This window comes from Helobdella robusta, assembly GCF_000326865.2.
Source record: "Helobdella robusta unplaced genomic scaffold HELROscaffold_15, whole genome shotgun sequence".
NCBI classification, from domain to species: domain Eukaryota; kingdom Metazoa; phylum Annelida; class Clitellata; order Rhynchobdellida; family Glossiphoniidae; genus Helobdella; species Helobdella robusta.
The window spans coordinates 3,288,204-3,300,368 of record NW_008703839.1 but is presented as its reverse complement, the minus strand read 5'-3'; the positions used below and the strand labels follow the sequence as shown (position 1 = coordinate 3,300,368).

General features: G+C 31.3%; 1 protein-coding gene across 1 annotated transcript; it reads left to right on the top strand.

Moving 5' to 3' along the window:
* Positions 1-3,038: 3,038 nt before the first annotated feature.
* On the top strand, positions 3,039-9,032 carry HELRODRAFT_74931 (hypothetical protein; the record flags this gene model as incomplete). The annotated part of the gene is made up of 12 exons (XM_009015288.1): positions 3,039-3,113; positions 4,274-4,314; positions 4,849-4,926; positions 5,112-5,175; positions 5,540-5,734; positions 5,898-5,988; positions 6,471-6,565; positions 6,856-6,974; positions 7,459-7,507; positions 7,980-8,079; positions 8,397-8,503; positions 8,820-9,032. The coding sequence occupies 12 exons, from the start codon at positions 3,039-3,041 to the stop codon at positions 9,030-9,032; spliced, it is 1,227 nt and encodes a 408-aa protein (XP_009013536.1).
* Between the last annotated feature and the right edge of the window lie 3,133 nt (positions 9,033-12,165).

Here is a 12,165-nt window from a genome sequence, read left to right as displayed (position 1 = left end):
ACTTGAAATAATAAAATTTCATCTACTCAACAAAGTCATTTTATTTGGTTTGCCCTCTGTCCAATATCCATGGTATCCAGCCTTTCTTGTGTATCAAACTCAATTCAACCACTTATCTTTTTTTATTACTTTTTTAAAATAATTTAATTTTAATTAAAAAAATGCCAAAATGACACTAACTCTTCTGAACCTTTTACAGTAAATTTGATAGGCAAAGAACGTCTTTCCTCTTCATTCCTTTCAAAATGGCTGCCCACATTGAAAAGAACTCTCAGTTTGCTTCCTTCCAGTTCATCGACGATACTGTCGTTGTTGAATCTTCTTGCAGCTGGGGTGGCGTCCATTTGGTAGTAGAAGTTATCACTCATTTCATTATTTTTTTACTATCACAAGTAAAAAAAAAACAAGTCGCAGCATAACGGTGCTATTAATTCCTAAGATAAATGAAGTGTCTAAGTTTAATGGGGGATCCTAATTAAGCGAACTTTGGGCACATAGCATCTATATAGGCCGCACACAGCAAAACATCAACAAGCGGCCATTTTAAGAATTGAAGCGCATCATTCGTTCATTCACTCACTCATTCGTTCATTCATCCAATATGACTTATTTGGGATTAGACCAAGTCAAAATCTAAATCTAGTTCAATAACTTCCGATAAATTATTAAGATAAAAAATTGTACCAACAACCTAACAACTACAACTTATAATGACTAACACATTTCACAAATATATGCCATGAAATTTAAATGCTAGTAAGTACAGCAACACAGTACTTTGGCATTATTATTATTACATTAACTGAAATTCGTGTAGCATTAGCTTTTAGGTTAAGGGTGGATAACTGAAGTTTTTATCACCAGAGCCTAACTGCAAATCAATTATAAGATATATTATTGAATTTAAATTTAGATATTTATTTTTACAAAATAATAAATACCCATAAACTATTGTCCAATTGTATAATAGCACTATAGTATTAATATAACTACACATTAACTAACATGATACTATTCATAAACTATCTATCTATCTCAATCAATCAATTATTTTTGAAAGCGTTATTTTCTCGAGGTTCAACAGTCCTCCTCCGTGAATTTTTGAACAGATGAATCTCGAGATCCGCTCTATACTTTGTAAGTAATGGAGAAGTAGTTATAGAAGGCGGTATTGACTTCCAGAGAGAAGGGCCAGAAAAAGCAAAAGCAGATTTGTCTAAGAGTGTTTAACAGGAATTAAGAAGTGAGAGCGAGACTATATTTTATACAGTATTTTACTAGAAGATTTCTGGTAAGGAGAATTGAAAAGACTAATTTTAAATTGATTAATGATAACAATTCGGTAGAATTCATACAATACTGTATTACGTTTATAATTAATATATCTGATAAGTACTTATGAATTAATTTAAATTGAGACTTGTACATTAATGCGCAAACTTTAAAAATTATTCTATATTACAGTACAAGAGTTTGTTAATTTTTGAAAAGTGCAAGATATGGAGATATATGAATAAAGATGGGCTCGAGCAACTATAGACGGACAGCAGAGTTAAAGTCTTTACTTAAGGGTTTGAGTGTAGAATCAAGAAGATCATTACAGAGCGAGTTACACTCATGGTTATAAATATATCCATGATTACAGTAATCAGTACTAAATAAAAACTAATGAAGTAACAAGAATAAGAGGCATGGATGTTATATATATATATCTATGATGAGAGGTGTAGGATCATCAAGAAAAGACAAGAGTTTTTTTTTTTAGGTAGATGATAGTAAGAACTTTTATCAACACTATTAATCTTAAAAAAAGAGACATGCTAGAATCAAAGATAAAGCCTAAACTACGAAACTTATGAGAAACATCAAGTAACGCTTTTAATTCTGCTGCTCGTCTGGTTGCTCGTGCCCCTTTCTTTTCTTACATATCTCCATCTTGTTCTTCTGTACTGGCTACCTATAAAATATAGAATAATTTTTAAAATTTGCACATTAATGTATAAGTCTCAGTCTAAATTATTTCTTAAGTACTTAGATATATTTATTGAACCTAAACGCCCCGGTTTTCGATCGTCTTCTTGTCTCACTTCTTCTTAACTCTTTTGCTAAATCTGCCTTTGCTTTTTTGGCCATTTTTTCTAGAACTTTCTACCTCCTTCTCCGACTACTCCATCCCGAAATTCAGAACGGATCTTAAGACCTATCTGTTTGCAAAACTCACTGAGGAGCGCTGTTGAACTGCGCTGAATAAGCGTTTCACAGATTGATTGATTGATAGTAAAAAAATTAAATAATACGAGGTAGTTTAAAGATATAGAGTATAAATAGAAGTGGGCCAAGGATAAAACCTTGAGGTATCCCAAAAATAAGAGTAGAGGGTTAGAAGTAGCCTTATTAAGAACAGCAGAAAAAAGAAACTATTTCAGAGATAAAAAAAAAACCAAAGACAAAAATCTGAAACATTAACAGAATGATCTAGCAGTCTCACAAGAATAGTATGATCACATACTATCAACGGCAGAAGAAAGGTCAAGAGGAAGATTACTATTGTTACTAGAGAGGAGGACTCGTTATGAATTTTTAGTAATTGAATAAGACTGGTAGTTTTTTTTACTAGATTTATCTATGGGGCCATGACTCCCGTTAGTTGGTAACTTTTTAAAAAGTTAATGAAGCTCAGTTTTTAGTCAAAAATAGACCAAAAATTAACATGATAGGCAAAAAATTGATTACCAGCTTAATTTCAACTGTTCTAATACAAATTTGATTAGTTTCTTGCACTCTCTCGTCAAAGTTCAGGATAAACGTATCTGAATCATGAAATTAGGAGAAAATAAATATTTAAAATAGAGTTATGCTGCTAACTTTACTGGGCTTAAAATTTTGCTCCACATTATGTTTTTTTGTATGAATGTTTAAATTTTTGAATAATTTGTAAATAATTTTGTAATTTTTTTAAATAAAATTTGTGCTTTGCTTATTTATTATCGTGTGTCAGCATGGAATTTTGTAGATGTTGAAAAACACGAATCAATTCGATGAGTTTGGAGCTGAAATTGCATAGTCCAGTTGGTGGGGAGTCCGTGAACTACAAGTGGCCACTGGTCATAGGGGTGGGTCCAATTCAATTTAATTTTAATTCAGTTGGTTATTGTGCAATTATTTTGTTTCTTATTTTGTTCCAAAGGTGCAATAATGTAATATTATGCAAATGATTGTCTGCTCTCTGTATGTGTGTGTAGAGTGCATTACGGTGTAAGTAATAGTAATTAATATAAAATAATAATAATAATATATATATATATATATTATTACTAATGTGTATGTATCTGTTCTTCACTCTCTTCTTATTTATTGTTTTGTAAGAAAAGATTGTATATAATTATAAAAAATTTTCAGTAGTGTGGGTAAGGTACAAAACTAGGGTAGGGATCAATTCATTTTTCATGACTGGTTTTGTCTTGATCTGTCACTTACTTAGTAACAGTTACTTGAACTTTAATAAAAAGGAATAAAATGTAAGTAAAATGTATAATATATATATATATATATATATATATATATATATATATATATATATATACACCTGCAATTATATTTATTTATTTTATGTTAGCTGTGTATGAAATTAAATAAGTTTTTGTCATTATGTAAGTAAGAACATATTCTAATTATTTGTTTCATGCCTATTTTATTAACTCATTACTTTCTTACACAACATTAAAATTTAAAATTAAATTAGTAATGGATTTACAGCTCACAAAATTAAATCAGTTTTTTGTAACTAATAATAATCTATAATAATCTATATTTAATTACATACTAAATAGAAAAATTAACTTTCAATCAAGATGAGATTGTTTCTTAGTTAATAAACCCTTAGATTGTTTCTTTAGTCTTCATCCATCATCGTCAGAAAATTTCAAATTAAACTTTTTTTTTCAAAAGAGTTTGTTAAATCTATCTGTGGTTATTTATCAGCTAAAACTAGAAAGACTTCTATTTCATAGCTTCATGTATTTTGTATTAACTTACCTGTTTATTATGTGACAAAAAATTACATCAATTTGGTTGAAAAATTTGTGTTCTTGATAATGAAAAAACTGTAAAAATGTAAAAATATTGTCTTAGATAATAAATTTTTTAAAAAATAATTAACAACATTTTTCAAGATTCTTAATTGCTGTTTTTAGATTTTAATGGGCTGAGCAAACCAGTTGTTCTTAAACGTCCAATTCTAATGAATTAATTTTATTTGTTTTATTTTAAATAGGATGAAAGAGATGAAAGCCATGAACTCATCGAGACTATCAAGTAATTTTTTTAGCTTTTCATGAATTTTTTTCTTACTTTAAATAAATGAATGCATAATTCTACAACTCTGTCAGGAAAAATTCATTTGACTTGTTTTAAAATATTTTTTGTTTTTATTTATTAAAGGATTCTAAGTTGGATGAATTTAATCTACTTTATACAACATTTTTTTTATTATTTATATCATGCTGGCATGTTTTAACTTGCTCTACATTTTTTGAAGTAGTTTTTCTTAGAAAGTAGAAAGTAATAATATTAAAAATCATTTATATATATTAAATATATTAAAAAATATATATATATTTTTATCAATAGACAAATTTAATAATTAACTCATATTTTTTATACATATCAATATATACCAACATATGCCTATTACATTATGTAATTATAATTTGTATCATTTTCATTAGAGTTAATTATTTTGTGGCAGTTTTGTTTTGGCTCCTAAAATAAATTGCTTTTGTGTATAATTGAAAAAAAATATGATTGTTTGTGGTTTTTTTTTTAAATTTTCATTGATTTTTTTTTCAGGTGGGTTTGTGAAGATGTGCCAGACTTGAAGAAAGCTTTGGAGAAGATTGATGCTCTGACTGTATACGATCCAAGAAGGTTTTTATGACTTATTTATTCATCGTCAGAAATTTGAATCGTGGGTAGACAGCATGATTGTAAAGTTTTTCGTTTGAAATCGATTTGATTTTTATTTCTCAAAAACTAAGTAAAGTCTCTGATGATGTAAATACATCCGTTTTTATACATACTATACAATAATACATATTATACAATGAATGCAGTTACGAGAGTATGAAGAATCTCTGCGACAGGTACAACAGAGCCATTGATGGCTTGAGGCAGTTGGTTTGTGGAATATTATGTTTAAAAATTCCAAAAGTTGTTTAATAAAATCTTTAAAATTATGTTTGTACTCTAACATATAAAAAAGTCATTTTGTATAAGGATCGCATAACCATAAATTGTGAATAATATACATCAATATATATACAATACCACATTTATTATCAACTATGTTCAGTTCATGTTCATTATCGTGTAATTATCTTGTAATTACCTATTATAAATAATTTATCAAGCACTGTGAAGCTCAAAACATGATTAAATTTTTCCATTGAAAGTCATGTTTTTCTATTATTCTATTCTATTTATGCCAACCAACATAATTACAAAGATAAAATGGGCTGTGGTCTAATAACATTAAATATAGGAATGGGGATCTATGAAATTGCCTTCATCATCCTGTTCTTCACCATCTTCGTCATCATCTTCATCACCATCCTTGTTATCACCGTCCCTGCCATATGCATGCAATGGATTGTTGAAACATATTCTGCAAGTTTCTTACAACAGAGCCATCGAGGACCCCGACAAACTCAACCAATATGAACCTTTTTCTCCTGAGGTTCCAGTCTTTTTACATACAATTCTCTGTTGAAACCCTCATGTGGATTTGATTCAATTTTTTTTTTTTATCATTAATATTCAACATTTATCATTTTAATATTCCATCCATCTTGTTTGGGATTGGTCACTAACTGTATTGCCATCTTCAACTTTCAATCCAGGTTTATGGGGAAACAAGTTTTGAACTGGTTCATGAACTGACAAAGGTCATTTCATTCGGCGAGGAGGACATATTCATTGACCTTGGCAGTGGTGAGTTCTCTTCATCTGTTTAGTTAACTAATATATAATTGGTCATTTCCATTATAGTTTTATTCACTTGTTTTCTGTTTTCTCCATTTAGTGCCTATTTCATCTGGTCATTCTTTACATTAAATCAATTTCATGATATTCAATTTCTTATTTATTGGTGTTTGTTTCCATTTAGTAGGAAGGCAAACTTGTAGGAAATCTACTTCTATAGATAGGATGGTTTTCTGTTGTTGCTATCAGTATAAGTTTTCTCATAGATCAAATTTGCAAACAGAATGTACTAAAACTGATTTTCTTCTACTTTTTCAACAGTCATTCATACAAATGTCAGAACATTGTGAAAAGTTACAACCAATAAATGAATGAATGTCACAATAGCTCGATACAACAACCAATGAATGAATAAATGGATGGATGAATGAATGAATAAATGGATGAATGAATGAATGGATGGATGGATGGATGAATGAATGAACTTGCAGGTGTCGGCCAGGTAGTTCTGCAAGTAGCTGCAGCAACAGGTTGTAAACTTTGTTATGGTATTGAAAAAGCTGATTGGCCCGCTAAGTATTCCAAGGTGATGATGATGATGATGATGGCGATGATGGTGATGATGGCGATGATGATGATGATGATGATCCCAATTTATTTGTGACTGTTAAAATGGATTTGTTGTGGAGGCAATTGTTTTATTTCTTCAACGTAACTCATTTTAGCATTTAATGACGCTGCTCAATTAAATTTCTCATCAAATTTCCTGCCAACGTATGTAATAGCACTGAATGAATGAGTAGCAACAAACACACAGTCTCGTTTCAATGTAGTTGTTGCAGTGGCCTCACACACAAACCAATTTTTTTTTGCCAGGACCTATCACGAGAGTTTCTAAAGTGGATGAGTTTTTACGGCAAGCGACATGGCATGTTTCATTTGGAGAGGGGGGACTTCCTCAATGAAGATAAGTTGGAGATTATCAATTCAGCCAGGTTGTATGTGATGCATGTGAGGTTTGCATGCAATTTTCATAATGTACATTTATATGTTAGTACACAACCATATCGTGAATATATATATTTTTAAATATTATGTGAATTGAATATGTATGGTTTTAATAGCTAACATACCTGCTCTTTTATTTGAGACAACCGAGGTATTAAATTTATGAGGATGTTTAAGCAATTACGTTCCGGAACATAAACTAGAAATCAATTCTAAATTTGATGTTTTTTTTTATAACATTTGGCAGTGTGCGTGTGTTATCTTTTTCTAGACTTAACTATTGATGTTTTAATACTGATGAGTTTGCTGATTGAAAGAGGGACGGACCTGCAGCAGACGTCAGTGGAAGTCATCCACTACCTACATTAATCTGTCCCGTCTGCTTGCTCTGTTTGCACTGCTGTAGCCATCTGAAATTTGATGATGAAAATTTTTGAATTTTTTAATCTTTACATTTAATTAATGTTTCAGCATCATATTTGTCAACAACTTTGCGTTCGGGCCACATGTTGATCACCAGGTTTGCCTTCATCATTTATTTCATACATTTATTCTTTCATTAATTAATTAATTGATTAATTAATTAATTAATTCATTCATTCATTCATTCATTCATTCATTCATTCATTCATTCATATATTCATACATTTATTCATTCATTCACCATTCATTCGTACCACTCATTCGTTCATTTATTTATTATTTATTATTCATTCATTTATTCATTCATTTCATTCATTCACTCATTCATTCATTCTGTTATTTAAATTAAAATTTTTACGCTTACACTCCTTACCTATTAAATCACTAGTTCATATTTATTTATCTATCCATATATTTGGTAATAATTTACTTATTCATACGTTCATTTCACCAGCTCAGGCTTAAATTACAGAACTCTATATTTTTTTATAAACTCTGTTGTTACGATGATATCTGATCCATAGTAGCCAGGGATGATAAGTTAGTTAATTGTTCTGAACTTGCCGCAGTTAAAGTTGAGGTTTGCAAACGTAAAGGAGGGTGCCAGAATCGTGTCATCCAGAGCTTTCTGCCCACTCAACTTCCACATCACAGATAGAAATTTATCAGGTTGCTTGATTGTCTTCCTTTCAGAACCCGTGTTGTAATTTTTTTTGCTGGGGCGTTATGTTTGGTTTGATTGTTATTTTGTCGTTTTTGTTCATCTTGCCAATCGTTTCTCGAATTATTATTATCGTTATTGTGTCCTATTAAATTTGGTATGACTTTTTTGCGATATCTTGTTGCCATAACGTATAGGAGTGTATTATACCGTTTAATTAACAAGCGCACAGACACACAAACGCACACACACACGTACTCACACACGCACGCACACGTACTCACACACACACGCACGAACGCACACATCTTTAACATCTGACCAGACATAGGAACAATCATGACTGTTGAGGAACTGACCGCCCTGCCCGCCGCTGTCTCGTGGACGGACAAACCATTTGCATACTACCTCCACACCATCGACCGATCGCTGGTATGTCTATGCCGTTTCCTAATAATAATAATAATAATAATAATAATAATAATAATAATAATAATAATAATAATAATAATGATAATAATATTTATGTTATGGTGGTAAGATAATACGAGTAATAAATTCTAATGTATGTAAGTATACTAAATTATTGATGTGTTAGTTAGATAGTAGTGATGAACGAGCGTGACATGACGACGTAGTTTGGCTGATTGGTGATATTTTAATGTCCTTTTTTGATTCAGATGTCTTTGATGTTAGAATGAAATTTTGTTGTCCTTTAGCAATCTCTTGTTGCGAATTCTCACAACAGTTGGAGAAGTACTTTAAAAACTTGAAGAGTAACTCGGAAGGAAATTACAGGAAGTGCAACGGGGAGAAGATGAAGAGGAAGATTATGAATGGATCATCTAAGGTGATGAAGATGATGGCGATGACGATGATGACGACATTAATGATGATGGTGACGTCACAAAAAATTATGATGGTGATTTTGATTGCAATGTTTGACAGGTTGGCTCATTAGTAGCTTGCTTTGTTGTTATGCGTTGACCTGGTTCGAAATCTGCAGAAAACTCAGAAACTATCTTGCAATCAATTCTTTATAGGGTGTGTGTTTAGCACATATTTGCTCGTACGGATGTATCATCTGTCGGCCTTAGTGTTTTATAACCCAAATTTTAATTGCAGCTAATATTTAAAAGTAAGTAGCAATGTGCAAGTAGCTCTGCATTTGTCTGAACTACATAACTAAAATAGAAAATACATTGTTTATGACGGCGGCAAAAATGGTGAAAGATGATGATGATGATGATAATAATGATGATGATGAACGATCACGATGATGATAACAATGGTGATGATAAACGATCATGATGATGAAAACAGTGATGATGAACGGTGATGAGGATGATTAGAATGACGATGACGGTTTTAGCAATGATTACGATTTTTATTATGATGCAAATTTTGGCTGGCGTACAAATTAAATGTTCATATGTTCATTGTTAGTTAATCTCATGCGTTGCAGCAGCATACCTCGATCGTTTAGCAATTTCAATTAATTTTTTTCCCTTTCATTTCACTTTTTTCTATGTTTTATAACTAGTTAAATTTTTCTATAAGTAATCAGAATCTTACAAATAGAATTTTTGAAAATTTGTAATATTCAATAATTAACTACTTGATTACTGTTCAAAGCACTATAACGTTATAATATACATAGTAATTCTTAACAATCATCAATTGGCACAAATTCTGACGTCGTCATCGTCACCATCGTCAGAGTGACTCGAGTGATGAAGTCATAAAGACAAAGAAGCAGAGGAAACAGATGATTGGTGTTCTCGGTAATGAGGGAGATGATGGTGATGATGACGGAGCTGATGATGAGATTGATGATGGTGATTCCAGTGTAAAAGTAACCACGAGAAAGGTCAGGTGCTATTAATGAAATTAAATTTATGTTTGCCTTTTCTAATTTTTTGATACATCAAAACTTTTCCAAGTGTTCAACTCCTGTTGATAATTGATATTTCCCCTATATCTTTATCTACATATCATAGTGTCTTTACGTATCAGCAGTGTTTATTTCCTATACAAATAGCTCATACGTAAAAGTTGTTCATTGCAATCATCAAAAAAATTTTTTTTTCCCAGGATAAAAAGAAGTCAATGTTTGCAGACCAGCCACGAAAATATTCAATTAAATGTAAAAGAGGTTGGTGTGCAAATGTTTGTCATCTGGTTCCTTTCAAATAAGTCCAAGCCAAATTGGAACAGGACTTTGAACAATGATTGATTGATTGTTTTATTTTAATTGCCATTTCATTCCTGTCCTAGTAATTAATCTGGTTAACATATTCAGTGATAATTTTGTATACTATATTATCCATGTACTCAGTTTTCATCAAATTAACTTCACACGAATACTGCCGAAATGAACAAATTTTATTTCTTAGTATTGTTCCTAAATTATTAAATTTTCTTCACTGTTGATGCTTTTTAAAATGATAATAATAACTTTTCTGATTTCAATTAGATTATTTTTGCACGCCAGCGTATAGTTTTGTAAATTATTTGAAAAAGAAAAGAGTTTAAACAAACTAATATTGAGGGTTTAAATGGTTGTTGAATGCAGGTTGTAGGAGAAATTTAGTTATAAAGAAGGACAGGAAGAAAGTGTCCTCATCAACGCTGAATGCCCTCCACCTCTTCCATCAACAAATCGTCAAGAACAACGATCAACACCAATACACTGGTATGTACGTTTCATGTTTAATATCAGTGTACTTGTTATTCTATGTCATTTTTGGTTTTGTTTCTATTGTGTTCTGTGTTTTTAATATCGATGAATGTTCATGCACCTTTCACTTTTAAGCACTTTCTTCTATAACGGTTTTGCTGGTGAGTAAATTATTATTTGGTACTTTTTAACTTTTAAACACTTATGTTACATTTATGCATCAAGATGCTGTTAGAGACAAGCTGTTCAACGACCAACGTCTTCTCAAGAATTCCAGCAATGACTCTGCTACACTGCCCATGATTCAGTTGAACAGCAACACCAGTGCTTCACTTAGGGTTCTTCTCGGTAGGTTTCTGTTTGTTGCTCCATTTTAATCTACTGTTCATATTTTCATCTGTTCATCCATTTATTCATCCATTCGTTCATTTATTCGTTTATTCATTTAATTTTTTATCTATTCATCATTCTATTCATCCATTTTTTCACCTGTTTATCCGTTTTTTCATACATTTATTCGTTCCTTTGTTCACACTTACTTTTGTACATTAATTTGAAAGAGTTGTTTCGTTTGTATTATTTTTTTTTCTACATTCAAATGAATTACAATTTTAATTCTGCCATTGAATTACAGTCATTGTCGGCAATATATAAACACACAAGCAAATACACACACAAACAAGCAAACACATACACAAGCAAGCAAACACATACACAAACAAGCAAACACACACACAAACAAGCAAACACACACCCATTGATGCCGACAGACATGTACGAGAAGCAGATGTTAATGTTTCTAAACTACATGGGCAGTCCACATTACAAGGAACAACTCATCCAACAAATTAATATGGAGAAGGTAGATAACGTGCTGTGTGTTGTGATGTGCTGGTGATGTGAAAATGATGATGTGTTGTAATGTGATGATGATTATGGGATGCTATGATGATTGTGCTGTGATGGTTACGATGGTTGATTGACTGTTTGGAGATATCTTTTGCCAGTTTTTTGTGTTTCCTCTGTCAGCTAACTTTGATTTTGTGTAATTGTTTTTGTCTATCATAAGTTTGTGGTAAATAAAAACACGCTTGAACGTTTTTAGGAGAGAAATGAGAGGTTGGTGATGAAGAAACGAGATTTAGAATGTGAGTTGGATGAGCTGTTAAGTTGTGGTGTGCATTTGCTTCATAAGAGATTACACGAGGTTTGTTGGTTGTTTCTGTGTTGGGATTTTGTTTGTTTTGTATTGTATTGTATTGTGTTGTACTGTATTGTATCGTAGTGTATTGCATTGTACTGTATTTATTGTATTGCGAAATTTGTGGAGCTCTCTTTCAGAAAAAAACTTCCGAGGCTCTAGGCTCTATCTTCGTTCTTGTTGAAAATATGGTACTTCAGACACATGAGACAT